The sequence below is a fragment of the Corapipo altera genome, unplaced genomic scaffold (genome assembly GCF_003945725.1).
Source record: "Corapipo altera isolate COAL_440 unplaced genomic scaffold, ASM394572v1 60, whole genome shotgun sequence".
NCBI classification, from domain to species: domain Eukaryota; kingdom Metazoa; phylum Chordata; class Aves; order Passeriformes; family Pipridae; genus Corapipo; species Corapipo altera.
In genome coordinates this window covers 1,714,108-1,740,963 of record NW_020884912.1, presented here as the reverse complement: position 1 = coordinate 1,740,963, position 26,856 = coordinate 1,714,108, and the positions used below count along the sequence as shown (strand labels likewise).

The following is a 26,856-nucleotide window of genomic DNA, read 5'->3' as shown; positions in this document are numbered from 1 at the left end:
CTCAGTGCTGGAAAGTATTCAGTGTATTCAGTATATGCAGTAGCATGATTTGCAGATGGTGTGAAGGAAGCTGCTCTCAAGGCATCTTGTCGGCGTCAAGACTGAACATTCATGGTCCAACCTGAAGCAAATTCCTTGACACCCTGGTATGAAACCAGCTTGTCCCTGTTGCCTGTGTGCCAAAGGAAGCTGTTTCTTAGTGAATGAATAGGGTATGAAGTATAGACTTCACATTGAGACTCATGTAATTACCTTGCATGTTTCAGGAGAACAGGGACTACATGTTCCTGGTCAGCTTGCACCCAGATGGGAGCTTATAGGTTGAGATTTTTTTGAAGGATGCCAGAGAGGCTCTCTCTTCATTGTAACTAAAGAAAAGGTTTTATATTACTGAAACTCTTTAGGTTACTTCCCTTCTCACCTCAAATTTAATTTCTAAAAATGCCTTTCCCTCAGCACAGGAAACCAATGACTCCAGCAGTTGGGCTCAGGTGCAAGGATGGCACTGTGAGGGACAACTCAGATCCTGTGCCAAGCCAATTATGCTGGGGCAGAGCTTTCCTTTTCTTTCCTGCACCTTTTCCCTGCACTGTCAAAGCAGGTTATCCTCCAGGGAATGGCTTTAGTGCAAGGATGCATTCCCAGTGGCTATTTCAAAATCTAGTCTCTGATTCAGGCATGGCAGACTCTAAGGGTTTGAAACAAGTCCCCCAGTCTGGATAGCTTGACCCAGACTTTTCCAGTTTGTATACTCATGCTGTCCACCAATCTTAGCAATTAAACTTGGGGACATGTCCAAGATTACGCAGTGAACCTGAATCAAAGGTAAGAAGTGAATTTGGTCCAAGTAGAATATCTCAGTTCCTGAAATGTACCACCTTCCTGTGATTTTTCTCCCTGGGGAAGGGAGAGGAGGAAAACCAAAATATTAGGGCTTTTAACACACTGAATATTGGCATATGCTTTGTTGTGGGATACATGGGGTGGTGAATCTGGGTCCATCTTTTTGTTAAGGTGAACTCATCTTTGAACTCATTATTAAAGACTACAAAGTGGTTATAACTCTCGTAAGAGGACAAATCAAATACCTGCTGTTTTTGCTGATGGGATGACCAAGAAGACTCTCGTTTCTGAGCTGTCCTGTTGTTTTTCTGTACCGCTGTTATTGTAAATGTCTGATGGAAAAAAGGAGTCAATACAGTGAAGCGTCATTGTTAGCATCATAAAACCATGACCTTAAAGACTTGACTTACTTTCCTTCCATGCAATAATATGGACTTCAGCATCTCTAGCCAAATACCATAGATAGGTCTGGTTTGTTGGCATTTAGGGCAGGATAAAGTTCTAGGAAGTTTATAGTGTGCTACTGAGGGCCAGTACTAGTATGATATTTATTGCTGTCTCAGAGAAGTTGTCATGATTCAGTATAAGGGAAATAAATAAGCTCTCAAACTTAAAAGCAAACTTTAATGCCTAGATTTTCCTTATGTGCTGGTTTTGGCTGTGGTAGAGTTAATTTTCTTCACAGTGGCTAGTATAGGGCTATGGTTTGGATTTGTGCTGAACACAGTGATAATAATATAGAGATTATTTTGTTATTGCTGAGAGGTGTTTGCATAGAGCCAAGGCCTTTTTTGCTTTTTATACTGCCATGTTGGCAAGGAGACTAAGGATGCATGGGAAGTTGGGAGGAGACACAGCCAGGACAGCTGATCCCAGCAGACCAAAGAGATATTCCATGCCATAGGATATCATGCTCAGTATGTAAAGTTGGGGGGAAGAAGGAGGCTGGAGGGGATGTTTGGAGTGATGGTATTTGTCTTCCCAAGTAACCATTATGTGTGATGGGCCTTGCTCTCCTGGAGTTGGCTGAACACCTTTCTGCCCATGGGAAGCAGTGAACTCCTTTTTTCTTTGCTTGTATGTGCAGCTTTTGCTTTGCCTATTAAACTGTCTTTATCTCAACCCATTAGTTTTCTGGCTTTTACCCTTCCAGTTCTCTCCCTGATCCTACTGGTGGGGAAGTGAGTGAGCAGCTGCTTGGGGCTTGGTTGCTGGCTGGGGTTAAAGCACGACACCTTATTATTCACATAAACTGATATTCATAAGCTGTTCATCTGATGCAGTTGTGTGGTTGAAGGAATTGTGTATGGCCAGGTAGTTAGAGGATGGGCTCCATGTTAAATTCAGCCCATAGTTCTGCAGTCATGCTATTGCAGAAGACTTTTGGGATCTCACAGAGTCCTACTGGATTTTGCCAGAGGAGTGGCTTGCCCACACACAGCTTACTGCAGCATAAACCCCTGTAATCATCTTTGTTTTGTTTTCTGTGGTCTCGATTAACTGAAACACCCAATAACCAGTTGGAAGAATGGATGTGAAAGATCCATCAGCTTCACTCATTCAACAGATATTTCCTAATACAGCTCTCCATTGCTCTGGAAGCATCTACAAAACCTCTTGAAAGAGAATATTTTACATTCTTAATTCAGACATTAGAAAAGGGGGGAAGGAGGGAAGGGAAGGGGAAAAAAAGGGAAAAAAGGAATCTTAAGAAAGAACAGTGGAGACGCCTTGCTTTTTCAGCTTAAAGATTGCCTTCACCGAAGTGTAAAGTGTTAAAAGTAACTATCCAAAGGCTCAAACTTAACCTATGAGCATATCAATAACTTCAAAATCAAATGTCATTCCTTTGTGATTCATGAGTCAAAAATGAAAAAGAATTAATCCACCCATTCTGAGACAAAGAGCCTCTTGTAATACAATTTCCACTTGCAATATGCTAAGTCTTGACTAGGAAGAGCACATCAGTGAGCCGGGGCCTGAAAGGGGCATTTTAAGCACTATATTTTGCATTTTAGTACTGCCACCTCTCTGTGAGGTCTCAAGTACAGAGGAAAACCATGGGTTTTGGTCAAATGGAATGAAATGCAAGATCTGCTCAAGGTTTCTTCCAAGTTCTGATTTGATGAGGTGTGGTGGCACTGTGCATAATCATCCACTCAAATGCAGATCATGGCTGTGTTAACCCTTTCAACAATCTTCTGAAGTTTGAGGGAGAGATTAAACCTACAATAGTTTAACATAACCTTATACAAATTGTCATTTAGTTTTGGTGTTAACAGTTTAGGAGGTGAATTGACTTTAAAAGGAAGGAAGTAAACCAGAGATGTTTATTTTAATATTTTCAGCTATCATGAGAAAATCCCAGAAGAAAGTGTCACCTAAAATAAACATGCTATATAAGTAATGCTTGTCAATCATTGTCCAGCCTATCCTCTGTGTTAGTATTGGTACTTCACAAGGGTCACTTCTGCAGTTTCTACCAGCTTCTATGGATTTCCTGAGGTTTCTAGTTGTCCCTACTTTTTGACTGGGACTTGTGTAGTATTGACAGCATACTCTAAAGTTTTTCAGACCTAACAGTAGTCTTCTCATTGATTCCAGTGGGCTCCATGCGTCATTTGACTTCTGCACAGCACCATATAGTCTGTGCTAGGACCGTCTGCATTGACAAAATCAGTCTGATCTAAAAAGTTGCTACTTACTAATAGCTGGATGTTAATACTGCTCCTCTAAGCAATCTGTGACCCCCATTGTGGTATGTATTAAACCAGGCCAGCACAGGTTTCACTTGAAGCAAAAGCAGTAGCAAATGGCCACTGGTAAGAATTTTTCATCTGTCAATTATAATTTTTTTGATTCTGTTAAATAGCTAATCCCCAGTCAGTAAATGAACAGGAATGAATTAGGGTGACAAGAAAGTGTATATGATCTCATGCTATAGCAGCACCCTATTTAACTTTGTCTTAAGTCTGCTGTTAACATTTGCATGAGCAAGCCCTCTGCTATTTAGGGTAGAAAAAAATCATGCTGAAATTTCTGGTGGAAAAGAGCTTAGTATTTGAGCTATCTTATGTACATTTCAGTGCTTTTAGTTTTTAGAGTGTGACTGATCAACAAGTAAGTATCTGAAACTGCTTTCACCTACAGCAAATAAATATCTGAAGCTGATTTCATCTTCAGCAAATGAGAAACAGTTCTCTCAAGTCAGGGAAATTATACCAACCTGAAATCACTGAAGAGATACTAGAATGAGCTCTTTACCTCCTTAATTTGAGATTTGAGGAAGGGAGTGAGGGAGGGAGGAAGGAAGGATGAGGGATCAGAAAAAATGAAGTGCAATCATGTCTTTTAGTTCTGTAGAAATTTTCACACATTCTCTTACTACAAATGTTCTCATTTGGAAGTGAGTTTATGTATTCTTCTATCATGTTCAATAAAGTAATTAATGTGAAAATAAAGTGTATTTTTCAGGATTGAGACATATAAATTACAGATCTTCTCATTTAATGTCTGCCACTTAATATGTAATATGTTTTTAAATTCTCGTAATTGTCCAAACCAAACCCTAGCTAGGCAATCAATGAACCTGTAGACTGTAGTGTCTTAAATGAGTAAATTACATGCTTTGAATCCTTTTCTGAAGTAGTGAAAAATGCAATATTAAAAACTATTTTTCGATAGGGTGTGACCCAAATTAGCAAAAACCAAGAAATCCAAATGTCACTCATTCTCCTAACAAAGCAAGCGATGGTCAGAAAACAGTTTCTTCTGGTTCAGTGTACCTACTTCTCAAGTGAAACTGGCTCTTCCAAGATGAGCTAGCGAAATGTAAGTACATCACTAAAACCTCAAAAAACCTTTGATTACCCTGTGTGGAAAGGAAAATTCATCGCTTTTTAACTTTCAGACTGTCCCAGTCCAAAACTGAACAAACTTGCTGTAGGGCAGCAAGTTGTACCCCAGTGGATGAGAAACAAACTGTTCTCCAAGGCAGTGAACGGGTGAGAAGAGACATTATGTGTGGACATCCTCTCTGGAGAGAGGCTGGACTGCTGCACATGGTAGTATGTCTCCTTTCTGGTTCTAAATCCTCAAGTCTTTGCTGCATGATACCTCAGTGAAGTTTTTTTTTGTTGTTGTTTATTCATTTGTTTGTTTTTTCTTTTTAATTAGCTATACCTATTGCAATAGGGAGTTGCTAGTACATTCTGTTCTAGGTCTCACACTGTCAATCAGTGCAGTTTTTCACTGTTCTGCTGATGGAGGGGCATAAATATTTCTCTTAGTTTATGGGACTGACAGTGAACTTTAATTTCGTTATGGGGGTCTAGTTTCAGCATATCATTTCTATAATGTGAAAACTCACTTAAGGATAATCTTTTTCCTTGATGAAGTTTGTTGTGCCCTGGTTGTGGTGACACAGCTATGTGCAGGACCAATGAAGTGGTTCAAGGTAAATAATAAAAAAGGAAAGTGTTTTGGGGACAGGTATTTTTAACCTGGCTTAGATCTACAGTAATATCAGCCCAATGAGATGGCAGTGAAGCTGCAGCCCAGGGACAGGAACGAATGGCTGGAGAGAAGAAGGGGGCAAAGGACAGAAACTTATTAAGCTGCTGTGTCACCAAGGAGAACGTGTCAAGGGATTGCTGCTGACTCTTCTACTCTATCAGAGAAAGTCATGCAGAGAGTGTCTCAGTTTTACAGCTACTCCATTGGTTAGAAACCAGCTGTGGGCCTCTTGGACATACTGTTTATCCCAAAATGCAGGAATTTGGAAGAAGTCATGTTTGACTATTCTTTGCTTGCTCAAGGTCCTGAGGTAGCTGTTTTTTAGATGTTGTAAATGAAACATTGCTAGCATTTATTTCAAAGGGAGATTTGGTCCAAGAATTGAAATCTTAGAGTCAGAATTCCAATTGCTAAAACATGCCAAGCATGCTATTATTGACTGAAAACTAATGGAAACCACTACAGACTTTAGACTGGGTGTGTCTGAGTCTTATCAGCTAACTAGATCTTAAAAACCAAGCTGCAACTCTGTTTGCTTATTAGTAAAAATATGTCTTTACAGAACTGCCATTTCTAATTAGTAGTATGTAATATGTAAACAGTACTGTTAAGTCCGTATCTATTTTGTGTCACTTTCTCAGTTATAAACACTATTACCTCAGTTTCCCTTCATTTGTACTGGGTGGTTATGTCTTGTACCTGACAGAGGAATGCACTCACTGGGTTGGATATATTGATGTATCTGTATAGTCAATGTCAGCTGGCACGCCGAGTGATATAAGGAGGAGTAATGTATGAACAAGTAGCCTATGTTGTTTCGTGCTGACACGTATACGACACTAATCCAGAAACTCATGCCAGAGGCAAGCGAAACCACTAGAGGTATTCCTTCTGGGACTGCTCATACTGTATGATTTCTGTCTCTTTGACTGAAAGAAAACTCTACTGGTCAGTAACAGTATTGATATCTGAAGTGGTATGTATGTAACAAGTGTATCTTTTACAAGATGCATTTTCTTGTATTTTCCAGTGTATCCCTGCTTATATTCTTGCTTAATTCAGAGAGGAGATCCTATAACATTACACTTTTATAAATATATTTGAAATTTTGATGTGTGACTAATAAACAACAAAACCGAATTTTTCCTAGTGCAGATCACCTGAGCTATTTGCAGGGAAACTTTCTCAGAAAACTATGCTCCAGTAATTGTAGGCAGATTCCACAAAGGGATTCCCTAATTTCTGATTGTTTTGCTTTTCTTCGTAGTAGTAGTAGAAACCAGAAAATGAATCGTAGAAGTTCATGAGGAAGTGCTAAAATCTATAGCTAGTAAACAGTGCAATCACAAAATTAACTATTTGCTCCCTGAAAATAAATTAGGGAGGAAACTTTAAAACACTTTTTAGAAGACGTTGGGGCTGTTGTCACAAATATTTACTGATAGTAAGTATTTTCTACTTAGATTTTTTTATTTACCTTTGCAAATGATGTCTCCATAGATACTACAATGTTGTTTTTTGCACAAGAAAAATCATTCATTGTTTTTGTCTCTAAAGGGCATATATATGTGTATATATATATGTATATATATATGTGTGTATATATATATATATTAGGATTTCATGTACAGCTCAGTACCTCCATCTAACATTTTGCTGTAATGTGAAGGCCATGTTTTTTAAGAATTACAAGTCACAAGACTTTCTGTAACGAAAAGAACCATTTTTATTTGCTGGTTAAGAACTGGAATGTGGTTGGGAAGGGAGAAGCAAGGACAGTGACAGTGCTGAGGTTCCTGGTATCATGATGTTGCTTCCAGAGGGGCCTGTAGAAATTCACCATGACTGCTAGAGTCAGGAAGAAAATGAGGAACATTATTGCACCTGTTTTGCAAGAGGAAAACTGGAGGAAAAAGAGATTTAGGCTTGACAATGACCATGAGGAGCATGATTTTCTTAGTGTGCTCAGTTCCCCAATCCTGCTGCCTGCTGCCATCTTGATCTGAGCTGTTTCCAAGCTTTGCAGTGGGTATCTCTGCAAAAAAAAAAAAAAGAAAACAAAAAAAACCTGGCAAGAAAGAGTGGGAGTTTCTCATCCCATTCTGGAAAGCCTTTTGTCCAGGCTGGGGCTGGTTTCACTCCTCTCCCAGTACTATCAGATGATGATCACTAAAAATTTCAATACTCTCAAACATGAGCCCTGTGACTTCATCAGGAGATGATCATCCATAAGCAGCTCTGAAACTAGACTCTGAAGTGTGTGGTGCTTTCCATTTGGTGGGAAATGGGAATATTGGAATGATGGCACAGAAACTAAAATTTGGTATTTGCAACTTCCACAGGAACTACCAGCATGACGTGATGTACTGGCTTTGGCTGAGATTAAATTTTTTTATAGTAACTTTTATTTTGGCTATATTTTGGATTTGTGATAGGAGTGTTGATAACGGGAATGTTTTATCTATTGCTGAGCCATGTTTACAGAGTGTCAAGACCTCCTCTGCTTCTCACACCACCCCATCAGCGAGTGGGCTGGGGCTATGCAAGAGGCTGGGAGGGGAAAGAGTTGGAACAGCTGACCCCAGCTGACCAAAGGAATATTCCATAACATATGATGTCATGTCCAGCAATAAAACTGAAGTGAGGGGTGTGAGTGAAAGCCACTTGGGGACTGGCTGGACATCAGTCAGTTGGTGGTGAGCAATTGTTTTCTTTTGCATCACTTTTTTCTTGTGGTTTCATTCCTCTCCCTCTCCTTTCCCACCTCCCACCCCCCCTCGCTTTTTTTTTTTGTTGTTCCTTCTTTAAAAAAATAAATTCTGGCAGCCCAGGATGTCAACTGTATCTCGGGCTGCATCAAAAGAGGCATGACCAGCAGGTCATTGGAAGTGATTCTACCCTTCTATTCTGCTCTCATAAGACCCCACCTGGAGTGCTGCGTCCGGTTCTGGAGACCTAAGCACAGGAAGGACATTGGCCTGTTGGATCAAGTTCAGAGATTAGATGATTAGAGCAATGGAGTACCTCTCTTATGAGGAAAGGTTGAGAGAACTGAGTTTGTTCAGCCTGGAAAAGAGAAGGCTTCAAGGTGTTCTATCTGCAACTTTCCAGTACCTGAAGGGACTCTAGAAGAAAGATGGAGAGAGACTATTTACAAGAGCATGTAGTGACAGGACAAATGAGAATGGCTTCAAACTGAAGGAGAGTAGGTTTAGATTAGATATTAAAAAGAAATTCTTTACTGTGAGGGTGGTGAGACGCTGAAATAGGTTGCCCAAAGAAGCTGTGGATCCCCCATCCCTGCAAGTGTTCAAGGCCAGGTAAGATGGGGCTCTGAGTAACCTAGTCTAGGAAAAGTGTCCCTGTCCATGGCAGGGGGATTGAAACTAGAGGATCTTTAAAGATCCTTCCAACTCAAAACATTTTATGATTCCAAACTGTCTGTATCTGAGTTTTTGCACTTTTACCCTTCTGATTCTCTCCCCTATTCCACTGGAAGAGAGGGTGAGTGAGCAGGTGAGTGATGCTTAGCTGCCTACTGAGGTTTATCAATAGAAAAATCGTGTATCTATCTATTTTTTTCATGCACACAGAAAAAGGCTAGGAACATCACAAGCTATCAAGTAATTGAATGTGATCTTAATTTCAAGTGTGTTAATGATCTTTATAAAGACATATTTGCAGTAAGCTTCTTACTTTTCAAATTGAAAAAAAAATAAAAAAAGGAAAAGTGTAGAATGGATCTGAGGTTACTTTGAAGGACCTGCTCCCAAAATTGATGATGAAAGAAGGATAAGCACAGTGCTTGTGGCTTCAAAGGTCAGTCCTGCTGAATTTAAGTGACTGATGGATTCTCTGCACTGGAGGTGCAATTTTCCCCTGAAGAAATACTTCTTAAAGACCAGTGCTGGCTACCTGGTATTTATGAGAGAGTCCAAAGGGAATTACAAGTAGGTTGTTAGGGTTATCATTTACTCAGTGGTTTCTGCTGATATTGTAGCACAGAGATCCCACAGCACTGCTTCTTATCATGTGATAAATTGTGTACCAGGTGAAGGTGAGAAAGGAGTGAAGACAGCCACCACGATGACAGACTGTTGCTTTGCTGCTCCTGCTATGAACCTGGTATTTCTCTGCCAGCAATCACCAACACCTTAGCTGAGCCTGGCATTGCTTTCCTTGGCCAGTGATAATGTGCCTGTGCATTTGGGTGTACTTTAAGGAGATGCTGGGTACATGGTTACAAACAGGACAGTTTTTCCCCTCTGCATACCAGCATGGTGAAAACAGTATATTTTACAGCTACATTTGCAAGACCCTTATTGTATACTGGCTTTTCATGCAGTCCAAGTCATTTCTAGTAGCTGATACAGCATAAAATATCCACTACTGTGAGAAAGATGCACTTGAGCATGCTCCAGTGCAAAGGTGTGTTATTTTGATCTTTTCCGGATGTGGGACTGGCGGTGGGAGCTTGTTAATGGAGTTGTGGTGCTAAGAGTTATTTTTGTTCAGTTCTCCAATTCCTCCATTTTTGCCTTAAAAATAGATTACTTTCACTACAGAAAGTTATTAATATATCTTGTCAACTTAATCTAGCATCCTTAGTTTTTCCTCTGGTAGAAAATAAAGCATAATTGGGCAAAAAAAAAAAAAAAAAAGGCAAAGGTATCCAATTTAAGAATGTCTAAGTAATAGTTTTACTTTGCCATTTTACTACAAATGTACCTAAAAGTAACTGAAGTCCATCCCTTAATCATGCAAAACACATCAACTGGGTATAAAATAAAATATCTGGTGGTATCTCAAATATCTTTTATGTTGTGTTTTGATTGATGGAAAAATCATGTACTCTCTTTCTGCTGTACTCTTTCAGGACTGCAAGCTAGTTTAATGCTAATGATTCAGCTGTTATCCAGCTAAAGAAAATAGGCTGGTGAGGTTAAGTAAGGCCACAGTCAAAATCAGTTAATGCAGTGTTGAATGTGTTGACTGTTTGGTATTATAAAGAATAAAGAAAAAACGATGTCTAGCACCCTCATTTAAAAAACACACCAAAGTGTCCCCCACCCAAGCAAACTAACAAAAAAAAATTCCCAGAAAACCCAAATAATAGGAAGTTCCCAAACTCTAAGAAAATCACTGTTTAGGAACTAATGTGCCTAATATCTCCTCTGAACTCATTGTTTATCTATCTTACTTGATGATCTCAGAGGTCTTTTCTAGTCTGATTGGTTCTGTGATTCTGTTATCTTTGTCTGTGCTGTCCTTGTTTGGTCAACCACATTCTTTAAGATGAAACTCAAAGTCTTTCCATTAATGTTTAGATTCCTTTGACTATTACTGCTTTGGAAGTTCTTGTTGTTGCATCTTTGTCTCCTCTCCAATGAGCAGAGTTTGACCATGGATGAAAACATTGAATTTATAGCTTATCTCTTGATCAGTTCTCTTCTGCTGACAGCTTCTTGCAATTGTCCTTTGAAAAGGGAAGGAGCCCCTTCAAACTTTTATTGCCTTTGATTCATACAGGTGCTTCTTTTTTCCTGCTCTTGTTTGAGTCATGACAAGGAATATGCCATGCCATTGGGCATGAAATTAGTTACCTGTTGCATTCAGTGGATGTACAGTTCCAGTAGCTGGAAAAGTAAAGCAGATACTACCTTGTCCTGGAAACTCATCCCAGATTTTGGAATTGGGACTCTGGGGTTGTTTTTAGAGACACAACGACTAGTTACATGACCTGAGCCTACCTGCATGGTCTTGCTGGGGCTTTTTTTTCAATATCACATAATGCCATGGAGTAGAGATCAAGTTTTTTGTGACAGACATGGGCTACGGTGCAGGGGCTGTTTGGGCAGGGCTGGCTGTAGGAAGAATGGGAGCTGCTGGAATTGCAGCCCCCAGCATTGCTTCAATGGCCTTGGCACCCCAAGAAGGGCACCAAAATCGAGGAGTGATGGCAAAGGTCAGCAGGCTCTCAGCGTCAGCAAAAGCTCAGATCTTCATTCATTACTGAACAGCTAGAGTGACAATGCAGCCTTTTTCCACGGAGTATTTGTGGCTCTGTCCACTGTCCATTGTATTGATTTCAATGAAATTTCAGCATGTACTCAGAATTAGGCACTTCTTTGCTGGGTGCCCTCAGGAGAGAGGGTTTCCTCAACTTGGGCCAAACATGTACTCTGTACAGGGCATCTTCTGACCCAGAAGGTCAGCTAGAGCTTCTGAGTGACTCTGAAGGGATATTTTTAATTGTTCAATATCTTGTTTTGTTTTCAGGCTCAGCAAAATAACCTGAATCTATGTTTGTGTAAATGCATAAAGGAAAAGCTGGCAAAGGAAGAAGCTTGTTATTCATTGTGATTCAGGTGCTGCAAGTGCAGTCAGACTGAGTTGCCATTGATTTCAGTGAATGCAGGGGCAACCTGTCCAGCCATTTTGAATTAATAAATTTTATTCCCATATAGAGAAAAAAAGTAGCTGGTATAAAATTGAGGCATTTTTGCTGATATAATATATAACTTGTAAAGTTATTGTATGTTTGCTTAATTATAACCTCAAAGTAGAGGACAATTTTCTTCCTTTTAATGGAAATCACAGCACAAGGAATGAGGCACAAATGGGACCCACAGAAATACCAGATCACAGAAGCCTTCCTGAGTCTGACAGCTTTGGTACTGTAGTCTTCAGATAAGGTGTATGCCACAGCAAACTCTGAGTCATTTTAGTACTTACTGTCTGGGGGTAGGAATTATCTACTTCTGGGCTACTTTGACTCAAAACCTTGTTTTTGTTGGCAGTTCTTCATATGAGCTTAAATTATGTGGTTTTTTTGTTTATATTTGTTAGCTTGTTTTTTCATGACCTGATGCAAATTTGTTTTCAAAAAGATAAAGTGATGAAACAGCTCTATATCCTCCCTTTGCTCTTTGGCAAGGTCAGAGTAGGGACAGCATCAGGAAGGACCCCCTCCGCTCCCTATCCTGGTAGGTTTCTAGGCTAGTGCTCTGCTAGTCTGTCTGTTAAATCTAGTGGTATTAATAACTGTGCAGACTGAAAATTCAGGTGTACTGCCTTTCCTTTGTTGCAGGAGGAAGCATTTTTTGCTGCAGGTCTGAGAAAGGGCAGACTGGCATGGAGAAAGAGGTAAGTGAAGAAAAACCATGCTTTGAAAAGGAAAAGTTAAAGGGACTATTCCTACCGTTGCTATTTCATAATATTATTTGTAGTGTGATGGGAGGGAAGTTAGGAGACGTATAGGCTCCTTTATATCATTGACAAGTCAAGGGGATGATTAACGAGAGTACCAGACAATGTAATGGTAGGAGAAGGCCCAGAGAAGTTAAACAAAAGTGCCTTCAGAATTTAGAGAATTCCCATGATCCATAGTAGGACCTCATTGTGCTTGTCTACTGTTTCTATTTTTGATTAGATTTATAAACACAGCACCACATATTTTCATGTGGCTCATAGCCCCAGGGCAGAGTGAGATTGACTGCGCTGAAACTGTGAGGCTTGTGAATTTCGGGCAAGGGATGGAGTGAAATAAGTAGTGTAATTGTTTTTGTGGAGTGACCGTGGGACCTCTTCTGTTCTGAATTACACATGGTTCAACCCTTTGACCCAACCAACCTCGGCAATGCCTGGTAGATCTCCTAAAGCTGTGCTGAAAGGTCCTATCAGTGACATGTTGGAACATTATCTGTCATGTGAGATGTGTGCCAACAACCATATTAAACTACATTAATTACTAGTGAGGCCATGTTTGTGACAATCTCAACTTCATTTAACCCATCATCATGTTAGTTATTGTTTAAACAGGAAGTACAAATGGGGACAATTTATGAAATCAAAATGCAGCACCAATGTTTTCTTTAATAAATTGTGTGTTTTACTTTATTTCCCTTCTAGGTTTTTTTTCACCCCTGGCATTTTTGTTCTTGTCATCAGCTCTGCAGCTTGAGTTTTTTGAGGGCTTTTCTATTTTAAGAGCAAGCAATGAAAAGCCTACTTCTCAGTAACTAAATGAATACACCAGTGAGACTGTTGTTTCTTTAAATGCAATTGTAAATGATACTGCAGTTGACTGAAAGCACTTGTTTTCTAGCAAGAAGCAAACATGCTAAGATAGTTTGTGTATGACTGAAAGATCATACGTGGGTTACTTCCTTGATGTACACCTTCACTGCTTTACACTCCAGCTAGTGGGACTCTGCATGGCAATGCTTGCACACCTCTGGATCAGGAGTGGAGCTTATATTTCTTTTTAGTTGTATGAAAATAATTTTCTCACAGACCTGACACTCTAGATGGCAAAGCTTACTGTGAGTCCTCAAAAGGCACCCCAGTTTGTAGAAATTCAGAAGGACTCTTTGCACCTGATTGTTTTCTGAAGCAATTCTGAATTTTACAGGGGAAGAAGCCAAAGCTCTCCCATGTGCTCCTGCATGGCCAGCATACAGGTCCAATCATGTTTAGCTGTGCCTGGTATTATATTAGACTAGACACATGGGGTTACATCTTCTACCTACACACTGAGGTGCTCTTTTATGACAGGGTTTTTCCTTTTGCCTTATTGTCTAGCTAGAATGGGCTTAAACAAAGTGAGGGTTTATTTGTTTATTTATTAATTGCTGCAGAGTCAGCTTAAAAACCATTTTTGACCCTAAGAAGCTTCATTCTCTTTAGCAATGAAGAGTTTGCTTTCTGCAAAATCTAACATGGAGTGCTTAAAGCTGACAGGTGCAAATTACAAGCTGTTTCTCTTTGGCTGCCATCCCTTAAGTAGACAAAGTAATAGTCTAGGAGAAGGGAAGAGGTTTCAGCTCCAGCTGCATAAAGGAAAGACTTAAGAGGGACTTAGCAGCTGGTTGCAAGAATTAAATGCTGTAAATACCAACTAACGCATTTGTGTGTGTGTGAGTGTGTTGACAGCGGAATATGTGATTAGTAAGGCTCCATCCCTTTTTATTCAAGAGGATCATTCTTTGAAAACTGTGTTCTGCTTTATGTTGAAAGGCTAATGCTCTCACTGAAGTGAATGAGAACAGAAGCCAACATACCTGTTCCTGTTTACCATCATTACATTCCTTAGAGCATTTCAGGAATTATTAGGTTCTTGGAGCCCTACCAGATTGACAATATTTCCAGATACTTGTCTTTTGATTGTGTTCAAACAAGACCTCAAAGGAAAAAAAAACAAACAAAAAAACCCCAAACCAAACAAAAAAAACCCCACAACACCAAAAAACCTCCAACAACCAACAGCAAGACAACCAACCTACAAACAAAAGCGTAGATGAATCTGCTGAGCTAGTTTGCTGATGTTAGAAACAGTTGTTCATATTAGGAACACCTAATTTAATTTCATGAAAGAGACATAACATGCCAGTATGTGTATGAATCTAAGGTATGCATTTCCTAAAAGGAACTAAAACTCTGTCATTCCAAAGTTGCTCTTCTTTTTGACTTCCAGCTTGCATGGGGACTGCTGTCTGGAAGCAGTAACTTTAACTTTAACTCTAAGGCTGCTGATGAGGTCTGTCTGTGTGATCTTCCTAAGCAGATAAGGGTAGGGAGACAGCTCAGAGCAGAGCTTGTTTACAGTAGGACAGAAGAAAACAGCTAGACATAAATGAGGGCTGACGGTTTCATGAAGCACAATTGGTTGATCACAGATTCAATATGACTGCCCTGAACTGAGCGATGATCCGTACAGTATGCAAAATTCACTTTCTTGCTGGTCTGTGCCCACCAGCCTTCCAGCAGCTTTCCCAGAGCCCCTCAGCCACGGCTTTGAGTGGAACCAGAGCTGAACGCAGCATTGTTGTACCCAATTCCTTTTGACAACAATCACATTCTTTTAAAAACTTCATAGGTTTTAGTTGTCACTGGTTATAAATGAGGGTTTTTTCCCTCACCATTGCTGCTTCTGCTGCTGCTGTTGTTGCGGTGCTCGCTGCTCTCCTGCAGATGTGAGTACTGCAGGTTCTGGTACTCCCGGTTTTCCTTTGTTTCAGTCAGTATCAGAAAGCAGGCAGTGCGTTTTAATGATGATGGTGTGCAAAAAAAAGCATTTAAAGATTTAGATCACTTTTTGAATGACATGGTTACTAGTCTGCGCTGTGCTCAGATGCTCCTAACTCCCCTTGTCTTTGCTGTAATGTAGCACACTCAAGATAAAGAGACAGTAAAAAAATAGTTAAAAGGCAAGACTTTTTATTTTTCAGCAGCTGTGATAGAGATTTGAGATAGGATGAATTGCTATCAGCAGCGTCACCTTTTAAACTTGACTTTGCAGGCAGAGGACGTCCCCTTTCTATGTGCCAGTTGTGAATGGACAGGTCTGATGCAAGTTGTACCCCCTCCACCTCAGGTGTAAACCAGCACAGCCTTCGTATCTCTTGAGGCTCTGGCCTCAAGTTGTGAAACTTCTCCTTTTTTCTTAATAGGAATACTTTTTTTTATGTTTATTTTCAGATAATATTCCATAATTAGAATGGAGACTTTCTATATGGATGTGTGTTCATGTGCATTTGTCTAGGTATGCTCACATAACTGGACTTTGCCTGCAAAGATTAAGTGGTCACTGAAAAACTTTATTTAATTTGTTATTGGAAACCTAAGTTTTGCAGATATGTGTGAACTGATTAAAAAACATTTGCTTTTGACATAAATTTGCATAAATACATAAACTAACTAGTAGTGACTAATGATAAAATGAATATAAAATGCCACTGGTTAATTTCCTGCCTATTCTCTGATGAGAAGACAAAGTATCATAATGGTAGGGGGCTGGGGAAGGAAACCTAAAATAAAAAGGGGGGAAAGAATGTTATTTACACTGCTTAAAATTGCTCATGTGTAAAAGAGAGAAGGATGAGGAAATTGGCTGGAAATAGGTATGAAAGGAAAATGTCTTCTAATTTCCTCTGCAGCACAAAGTGACAAGAACACGTGTTGATTACACAAAAGCCACCAGCCAAATACTCTGTTATTCAGTTATGTTGAGAAGCAGTCCTGGAAGAATTCCTCTCTGTAGTTGAAAACCAGGTATTACTTTCATTCTAAAACATATACTCATGAAAAATACATTTTAAAAACCTGATTGCATTAAGGGACAAGGGTATAATCTCTTTGTAGTAAGTAGGGATCATAAGCCTGTTACACCAACTACTTAAAAATATTAGCTTGCATTTGACTCAAGTGAATGTAGTCAGTTGCATCACTGAAAAAACAAAATTTGGTGTTAACTGTATTGAACAGTAAAAAAACAATCCCCCCAAATCCAATACCCAAACAACCTTCCCCCTCCCAAACAAGCACACAAAAATGCCAAAACAAAACCCTGAACAATAAAATGCCCAAAACACACACCTACTCAAACCCATTCCAAAACATTAAACCCCACTACGCATCTGTATTGTATGTGGGGAGGAAGAACATATTTTTTTTTCTTCTTTTTTCTGTGAAAGGAGCTTGTACATTTTACAGACTTAAACAGTTGAAAATTGACTATAGTCAATATAGTGTGCAATTAGTTTTGCTAGGGAAATCTGACATGGAAAAAGAATACACGGAATGTAATACAGATCATCTTAATTCCATCAAAGTTGCAGATGTGTACTGTTTTATATAACTGAAAATTTGTCCCAGAATTTTTGTTTTGATATTGTTTTCTTTAGCTGTTAACATGAAGTTTAAGGTTTTTTGTGATAATTATTCACAGCACAATAAGGATAATTATCACACTGCAGTGTTACAAATACTCTGGAATCTTTAAAAGTGACTCAATTAAAATTTTATGGCATGCAGGAATGCACCAATGCTTTAATATTGCAAAACAGGTATAATTTTAAAGAAACTAACTGAATGAATATGTATTTTTGAATGATTTTTCAATTGTGAAAAAATCAGGAGCAGTAGGGCAAATTTCTGAACCTATTGAACTCATGTCAAAATTATCATTAACTTCAGTTGTTCTGCATGTGGTTTGTAGGAATTATTTCCCTTATTGTATTTATTTATTGCAGCTTTCAGAATGTGTCTGGTCGTTTTCACACATTTGCTTTTTAGTAGGGTATTAGTCTTAATTTAGAGGAAGTCTTAATTTAGAATTTAGAAGAAGAATATATTTCCAAAATAACATATATGTGCGTCTGCATATATACATGTATAACAATGAAAATATTAGTATCTATATTTATCTGTCACTGGTATGGTCCAGTTATTTTTGACAGATTTATTGATTGTGTCTGCTGCAAGCACTGTTTTTCTACTGGAAATTGACACCCACAATCAAATGGGAAAGATGGATGCTGTAAAAATGCAATTTTTCAATGATTCTTGTAATTAATCCTTTTGTATTGACAGTTTCCAGGAGCTGTGTTGCCAGGAGTGGTCTTTATCACTGGACAATTAAGAAACTGGCTTGAAAAAAAAATACTGGTTTTGGAAACTGCCATGTGATGTTCTAAAATAAATGGGTCTGACCTGTTTTCTTACTTTGGTTTTGGCTTTGATGAATACTCCCAGATGTGCTTTGGTTTGATAATCTTTGCCTGTTTTGATTGTCAGCATCTGTGATAGGGGTCTGTAGCCATGTATGAGACCACGCGTGATGCTTGCCCAGTGCTGCTCCAGGTATTCTACAAAGCCAGTGCTTAGTACCTGGGCCTTCCTTAGGATAATGTGACTATATATTTTTTGAGCCCTGCTTCCTCATGGGAATTACTGAAAAACTTTTCACAGTTCAGGTCCCCCAAGATCTCCTGCTATTTAATTTCACTGTCATTGCATCTTTCTAATATTAAATGAACTTTTCATTGTTGTAATGAGTCTTGCTTCCTCTCTCCCCTGGACCATGATCAGTTTTTTGTGACACCTCATTTAAAATAGTTTTGGTGTTATTTTTATTCTATTGCGTTGTACTAAAGGGTAGAGCTCATTCATTTTTAGCTGCTCTGTGATGAACAAATAAACTGGTTACGTAAGTGGACTTAGAAAATAGGAGAACAGGGGATGTCAGGGAAGTCTGTCTATAAATATGCTGCATAACCAAACTTTTCTAAATGAAATGCTGCCATTCTGCAAGTAAAATAAAGCAGTTGCTTTTGAATGTATACTGAAAGACAAGTCTTATAATGTTCTTCATTTGTTGAGGTTTCTTTGCATTAATTAAAATTGGGGAAAAACAAAGTATTTTAATGTGACCTTCATTTGGCATTTGTTTTAACTTTTCTTCTATTTTATTTAATTCTTCCACTTCTGTTGTTCAATTAGTGTTTGACCCCTTTAGCAGAGATTTAAATTAAATGACATTTCAATGCCATCCCATATTTAAAATACTGTGTTAGTTGTGGATCATAAAGGATGATCTTCGTTCTTTAGCTAATTTATTCATTTAACAATTTCCCTCCAGAAGTTCCAGCAGAAGGCTCTGAAGCAAACTAAGCAGAAGAAATCCAAGTCGGCTGAATTTCTGATGGGTGAGCCTTGCTTGATGAGTTATTGCTCATAATTTGTGTAAGGATTAATTAACTAATTACAGACAAATGGCTGTGGGCGAAATTTTGCTCTTGCTTGTCAGGGTGCAATTTGTAATTATTTTAATCATTTATTCTTTTTTTTTTTTTGAGTTAATTTTAACCTAATTCTGTTTTGGCGACATTTGAGGACGATACACTTGAGTCTTTCAGCTAAGGAATTACTAGAAGGAATTTTCTGCTTGTCATTGAAATACACTTTGCTATAACGTGCTCTTCTGACCTCCTTGTTTTCTGTAGTAAAAGAAGAGAGAGCAGCAACAGAAGGCATTGAAAATCCAGCTTTTAACATCAGCAGCACAGATCTTTCAGCGTATCAGCCTTCAGAAGAGAAACTTATTAGACATGACAAGCCAGATAGCACCCTTGCAGCTCACCAACAAAAACTCGGGCTGCAAGCCCATGCTGAACCAAGAGGTGAGACATCAAACCTGATTAGCCTCAAACGCAGCGACAGTGGTTGTGTTCCCCATCCAACCTGCACACTCTGTGGCCTGTGCTGGGCGTTCCCATCCCGACATGTCCAAGCAGGCATCAGTGCAAATCCTGGGTAGGAAATCCAACGTGCTGCCAAAAACGTGGATTCTCTAAACATTTAGAGACCCAGGCTTTGTCTCCACACTCCAATGACTCCCTGTGGTGGGGTGCAGGTTGTACAGGGCTCTCTGCCAGTGGGAGGGAGTGCAGAGAACCAGTGCTCATGGCAGTGCTTCCCCCTAATTTGGATTGAGTTGCATTTTTGAGGAACTGCAGCCAGTTTGAGCACACAGATGCTGCTCCCTCACTGGCTCCCGAGCATTGAGTAGTTTTAAACAGCTTACAGATCCATGATTAATTGTTGTCCTTAGGTCTCCCATACGCCCTCAGTCAATCGGCATCTTGCCTCTGCTTCATCTTTCATTATTTTTTTTCAGCCAGTTTTGCTCAGATACTTGGAGCAGGGTCCTGTTCATTCGGCTTATCCAGGGGAGCAAACCTGGCTTTTCAGCTCAGTTTTGATGCAGCATCCAAAAGAGTTGCTGCTTCAGGAAGCAATTTCTGTTTATTATTTTGGTTTATCCAAACTATAGGAATATTCACTTGATGTCAGTTTTCCTTTTGCAGAGGTTTGATATTTTTTAACTTATTATTTAATTACTCCATTTTGAATTATTATTATTTCTGGATGTTATGAAAAATGGTTACTTTTACTTAGTAATCCAGTGAGGAAGAAGGTGAGAAAAAGAATTAAAAGGCATCTTAAGAACTGTGAGGAAAATCCTGGGCAAAGATTTAGCTTAAAAACAAAAATTCCTAAAGTCACACTCAAAATCTTCCCTAAATACCCACTTAAAAATTTACTTTATTGGAATGTGTGGTCTCATTAACTTCTAGTGGACTGTGTGCATGCATGAATATGCAAATATGCATCTAAGGGCTGAGATCTCCAAGGTACCAAAATAACTAGTCTGGCTTTGAACAGCCCTGATCACCCAGTGTTTTCTGTCAAACTTGCAAGTTGCAATGCTGCTTGCTAAGTACTCTTGTGTGCCAGCTCAGGTATTTAAATGGGGAAGTGCAGCCTGGTGAGCAGACCTTCAGGCATTCACTTCTAAAATGTTGGACCTTGTTGTGTTAAGATTTTATCCTTGTGGGACTGGAGAGCCCACGGCTCCTAATGGCTTCTTGCAAAATTAGGTTTGGCTTTCCATTTAGCCTTCATGTGACTCTGTGCAACGCTACACGGAGCAAGAATTCTTCGTCTTTCCTTTGCAGCCTGTCAGAACAGTGATTAAGCAGACAAAGGGATTGATTGTTTTTTAATGAAATAGTCTATCTGGCAAAAAATGAAGTCAGGCTCGCTGGAGACTATCCATGCTTTCAGTTGCCTCTTCAGAAATTCATGAATAGTTCCCTCAAGAAAACAACACATTTTTTTAAAAGCCTGAAATGCGTTTTTAAACATTTTGATTTTTCATCCTAAGTAGCATTTTGTTCAAAAAAGCCTAACTGAATATAATCTTTGTGAAAGGACTAGAAATTGTGACATTTCTCCTGGAATGCAATGCCTTGATATGTTGCTAAGTGTTTCTGTAATGAGAAAGGAAATTTTGCTGGGAGTTGGAAAATTTTGTTTCCCAACACTGTGTCTCCCTCCTTGACCTTCTGTTCATCCAGCTAACCAAAAGATCAGTTATTCACATGGCTCTGCCTCTAAGTCAAGCAGTTATTAAAAAAAATAATCATCCATTTATACCATCATAAAAAAGTCTAGATTGGAAAAGATCTCTAGAGATCATCTGGTCCAATCTTGCATAAAATTATTCTTAGTCTAACTTGTGTCAGGACTTGTTTGGAAGTCACAAGGATTAGTTCAAATTTATCAAGGGCTGTTGATAAAACATCTTCAAGCCTGAAACCTGGGAAAAACTTTTCGATACCTCATGAGCTAATTTTCCCCATTCCCGAGTGTAGCAACTCTTCATTAAAGAGGGAAAGAGAAAAGCCAACTGCATAGGTAAATATAGTATCACATTAATGTAGTAATGTATAAATGATCACATTTCACAGTCCTCAGTGAAGACTAGTTCTAGAGGTAATTAATTTCTTCATACATCAGTCTGTTGAGGTCTGGGTCCTCCAGAGTCCAAGGGGTCAGTTCCTGAGCCTTCCTTTCTTTGCTAGCTCCATGTTCATAGATGCTTTACATAGCTGTTGGCACTTCAGCTCATAGCAAAACCACATGTGGTATTGAAAACTACCGCCATCCTCTATCATAGGGGAAACTTCCACAGCATCCTCTCCTGCCCTTCAGCTCCTAGGAGCCACTGTACCATTCACAAGAAATATTTTAGCACAGAATTCTCCCCGTTTTCTCCCTAGGAGGCAAGACTCGTGCCATGCTGGAAGCTATTTGTTAGGAGGATCTGCCCGCACACCAAACATAACAGCATAGCCTGTGTAAAATAAATGTTTTAGGCCCTTTTCCTTTTCTCCCTTTTTTCTTCCCCAGATATTAATAAAATACTCTACCTTGTGGGCTTACCTCCCTTCACATCTGTTGAGTGCTCTTCCAGCTGTCAGCCCTGAGGCTTAGGTTCAGTTCCTTGCTCAATGGGGAATGGCATTTGTCAATTCCAATGCTTAGTGTTAAACTGTTACAGCTTAAAACCAGTTATAATCTTAAGCACAACTATTTAATCACAGGAGTTAGCAGATTACAGGTTGAGAACACTATATGAACATCAGGCTGGATTTTCAGGCTAAGCACTTGGAGGCAAGGCACTGAGATGGTATTGCCTTTCCATTATCTTTCCACACATCACCTGCATTGTTAATAGCAGCAAATAATAGCTACGGTTGCTGTCGTTTCCTCTACCTTGCAACAGTGTCATAGACTGTTCCTTTGTCAGCAATTGCTAGAGGGAAGTGTTCTCTAGAAAAACCTCCACCTACTTTTGAGAAGTGTTGCATACCTCCATGCTAAGGATATTGGGAAGTAGTGTAAATAGTCATCTGCATGTTCAAGACAGCCTTAAATTCCTGGAATTTGCCTAAGTCTGCACAGGGGGTTGCTCTGCAGAACGTGCATTACTCGGAGATTAAATAGCAAGTGGAGAGGTCCATGCTACTGTAATTTGCCTGCATCTGCCCTCAAAGAGCTTAATTCACATGTGTGATAGTCCTTTTCCATTCTCTTTACTCCCATAACTTTTAGAATATCTTCTACAAAGAAAAGTTTGTGAACTGATTTTGTTTGCAAGAACCTTATTATATCTTTTTGGTATGTTTATTCAGAGTCTTTTTCACTTTTCAAACCACATTAGTGGGGATTATTCTTGTGATTAAGAGTGCATCTTGTGGGGAAACTGAGGCAGAACATGAGTCCTCTGCTGTCACCCTGCAGACAGAAGAGGAAATAAAAATAAAACTTTGATAGCTGGTCCATTCCTCTCTTTATTAGGCCATTCTGTGTCTTTCACTGTCCTATTTTCCGTAACGGACAAAATTCCATTTTCATCATCATTTCACCAACAGTAGAGCATTGTTCAGGACTAGGCGATTGAGTAACTCTCTGCTGAATGCTTTCCATGATCGGTGAAGACCTGGTACTGTTATTAAATGTTGTAGTGACCCAGGGGAACTGGCTGACTATTTACTCAGATTAATCTCCTGATTTTTCAGCCTGCTAATTGGCTGCAATGGTTTCCTACCCTATTTTCTCTTCTGGATTCTATGCTGACTCTTTGCTAATTGCTCCCATCACCTTCATCTATTTCACATATTGCCTGTGAAATTAGGTTCATCTAGCAACAACCTTATCTTTGCCACAATTATGCAATTCTTTTTATTTCTTAAAATACTGAGAGTTTCCTCGTGGCTAGATCTGACCAACTCTTCTACCTTTCTTCTTCTCATCAAATACTGAATTTGCAGAGATTTTCATGTTGGCCATCTCAATGGGAGGTCTAATAGACAAATTTCCCTGGGAAAAACATTTGGGATTACATCATCCGAATCTGCAGTGGCAAGAACCTATGTCCACCAGCTTCTCAGTTTTCAGACACCTGATTTGAAGGTGAGCAAATATCAGTTTTTCTCTCTTCTCCAGAGGGGTTTAAGCCCAAAATACTTTGTAGAGTGTCCTAATGTTCAGGCTGGCTTGATAAGGTCTCTGCCCAGCAAAGGGCTTCCAGCAAACTGTCATGAGAAAAGTACCAAACCTCTAGGAACTATGCTCTCTTTTTTGACAGAGAAGACAAGGGTAATTGCTCAACTTCAGGAGCAGGATATATGTCACAGGCAATCTCTGAACACAAGACTACTGTACTTAGCATTTTATTGTAGGCCTGTAAAGCAAATGTTAATCTATTTTAGCATTTGACACATTTTGTCCTCAGCTACTGTGATTAGAAAGTGTGCAAGTGGCTTACACCGGTTTGTACTATTTCGTCTTCACCACAGACACACAGGTACACAGATTTGGTCCAGCTAATACTGCATAAAGCCTTGTGGAATGGCACTTGTCACATTGCCACAAGATAGATAAAATTTCCAGGTCAACCCTACAGAGAATATATATGTCAGATCAAATTAGAATGTGATCTTTCTGGGGTGTCAACCACACATGCAAGCTGCAGAGTCCAGGGATGGGGCTTTTTGAGCATAGTCCCATTGCATAGTCTGCCTTGTAAGGTGGTGAATGCATAGACACCTTTGGAGACTGTGATGATTTGTGGCTTTTGTGTGGAAGATGGAAGAAATGCTAGTTGTGTTCTCCCATCTCCTGTGCACTTGTAAAAGACTAGAGGCAGTCTGACCCCAAATATTAATGATTCAAGTTAAAATTGACTCCAGATGACAAGAAGCATTCATTTTCCCCACTATCATACCCTATACACAAATCCTTTTTCAAAACTAGATTATCTCCTAAAATCAAAAGCCCTAATTAATTCTACTGTTTTATCTGCAACAGGCACTGTTAACATCTCATATCACGCTCCAATAAATTTGCCCACAGAGATTAACAACATCTGAGCAGGGGAAAAAAAGAAAAAAAGGAGGGAAAGAAGCTTTCTTCAATTGAAGACCAGTAACAATTCTTCTAATTAGCCCAGGTACAGAATGGCATTAACATGGCTGTACTGCTTCTGGGAACAAATTAGTGTCTATGTGGTGCTCTGCTGCATCACCTCCAAGCTGCAGAGCTAGGTTGGATGTACCTAACAGTACTGCATATGTCCTACAGGGAAAATCCCACTGTAAAACAGAGCATCTCTCCTCCCTCTCAAAAGGTAAAGTAGAGAGAAGCCTTTGCTGAGAAATGCTTATTGGCAAAGATTGTTCAACTATGGCAGGACAATATAAGCCCTCTCTTGCTCAAAAATGTAACTAGGCAAGGACCTTGATGTGGAAATATGCAGACAAAAAAAGAGCTTCATGAAGGAGCCACGTGGGATATCAAATTGAAAGAAATATCAGTAGGTGCATTGAATTCAGTCCTTACAGAGAACTGGAGGCTGAAGCTTTTTTAACAGGGTCTAATTTCATTCCAAACAAGTGGTAGGTGCCCACTGGCAAGACAGTAAAACAGGTGAGAAAATAGGCATCTGCTGGAAATTCATGTTTGTGCTGGATGTGAAGGAAATGGGAGCTTGTGACACTGACGATTTTTGTTGGACAAAATTATTTGCATAAAGGATGGGACCAGAAATATGAATCAAAACTGTACTCTTTTTTTCTTAAAGAATGGCAAAGTTTATATCTAATAATTCAAGTTCTATGTATGTGGTTCCATGCTTTCTGATTCCAACAGGGACTTTGAAATGGAAATGCCAAACCCCATATGCAAGGCATGATGGATCACCATGTATGCATAGGAATAAAAGGGTTGTCATTGGAAGTAATTTTGCGTTGAATTACACAATGTGTAATCCAATTGAAATCAGCAGAATGGCACAAGGTGTAATGTAGTGTGCAAAACGTGATCCATTGCATGCAATTTTAACAACAGGGATACCGTGCCACTCTTCTAAGTAATGTGCTAAAATTGAATTTGTGAAAGGTAGGGGGAGAAGAATTGTGAAGAATGGATGCATTTTGTAATTGGGAAATACTTTTTCAGAAACAGACTGAATATATATTTTTAAGGCTAATTTATTACACTTGGAAATTGTTTGCTTCGTAATAGTGCTGACAGATCCTCAAAATTTTGCAAGTTCCCTCACTGGCATAGAGTAGGACCAGCCAAGCCTGTCAGCCTGGGAGCACTCAGTACCCATTTTCCCCATTGACGTGTGTCACATTATCTAATAGTGTTCCTAAATAAACTCCATCATCAGTAAATCTTTTTCTCACGCCTTCGACCAGCAGTGTGTCCCCAGGAAAAGTAGCAGGTTTCACACTGGCATCCCTTGGCAGAGTGCCCTCTGTTGCCTGCAGGAAAAAGAAAAAAGGAAAAAAAAAGGAAAAAAAAAAAAAGAAAAAAACCCCCACGAATTCCCATGCTGTACCTTTGCTTAAACAGCAGCAAGGGTGGCAAGTCTTCCAGGAGTGGAGTGGCGGGAAAAAATAATGGATGCCATGAGCGCAATTTGGTGTTTTTCAAGAGTCAGGGCAGGCGCGGCGCAGTCTATGCTGCTTAGCTCAGGAACGGCCCCTTTACCAGCGTCCTGTCAAAGTTGACAAGTGAGTTTATTCAAGGCTTGCAATATAAACATAAGACACAGCTATCTGATTTATTCATTGCCTACAGTCTCTGCTGAGGATAAGGAAAATGACATATGATACCTTTAAAACTTTTTAAAAATTGAGAAGTAACCTAGTGTTGGTAGTGTGTAACAAGCTGTGTTTTCAAGATAAATTCTGCTGTCCAGTCACTTGCTTGCTCTTCAGTTTGAGGATGCCATTAGCCATAATTTTTCATTGAATGCTGATAGGTATTCATGAAAGCTCTATGTAAAACTCACTACCACTTTCCCGTGTATTTGGTAATCTGGACTAAAGGTGCACTTCTCAAGAATGTTATTTTAGTTCTACAATAGAAAATCTTTATACTTATAATATGAACAATAATGTTAAATATAAATCTAAAATAATGAAAGAGTCTTAATTAAGGCATTCAGAAGTTATTTAGACTGATCTAGGTTACATATAGATTTAATTAAAAGTATTTGTAACGGACGTGAGCTGAGGTAAATATCATGGTGAAAAATATATGGGTCAGTAAGGACAATTAAAAACCCAAACTAAAAGTATAACTTCTGGTTAGCTCACAATAATCCTTTTTTTTTCCTTGCCAAAATGAGAATGGAGAGTTAGCATTGTTTTATAGATTATGTATCAATTCATTACAAGACTGTAGTTTTACTTTTAACATCTTCATAACCTTTAGATCTAAGTAAATCTAGCATTTATGCAGTTTTGGTTGATGATTTTTGTTTTTCTTTACTTGTGCATCCTGTGAGATTTTTTA

At 39.2% G+C, this 26,856-nt stretch overlaps 1 protein-coding gene across 6 annotated transcripts in view; it reads left to right on the top strand.

The window, feature by feature from the left end:
• Positions 1 to 26,856, top strand: part of OFCC1 (orofacial cleft 1 candidate 1) — a 190,313-nt gene that overhangs the window by 6,814 nt on the left and 156,643 nt on the right. For 5 of the 6 annotated variants that reach the window (XR_003529499.1, XM_027654185.1, XM_027654187.1 and 2 more), the window contains exons 2-4: positions 12,449 to 12,504; positions 18,779 to 18,845; positions 19,143 to 19,319. Coding sequence is in view for 4 of the 6 variants with exons in the window: in XM_027654185.1 (XP_027509986.1) it covers positions 12,493 to 12,504; positions 18,779 to 18,845; positions 19,143 to 19,319 (256 nt within the window). In the remaining 2 variants the exon portion in view is untranslated. Of the gene's footprint in view, positions 1 to 12,448; positions 12,505 to 18,778; positions 18,846 to 19,142; positions 19,320 to 23,367; positions 23,461 to 26,856 lie in introns of those variants that run through there. The other variant, XM_027654188.1, reaches the window with a different exon arrangement.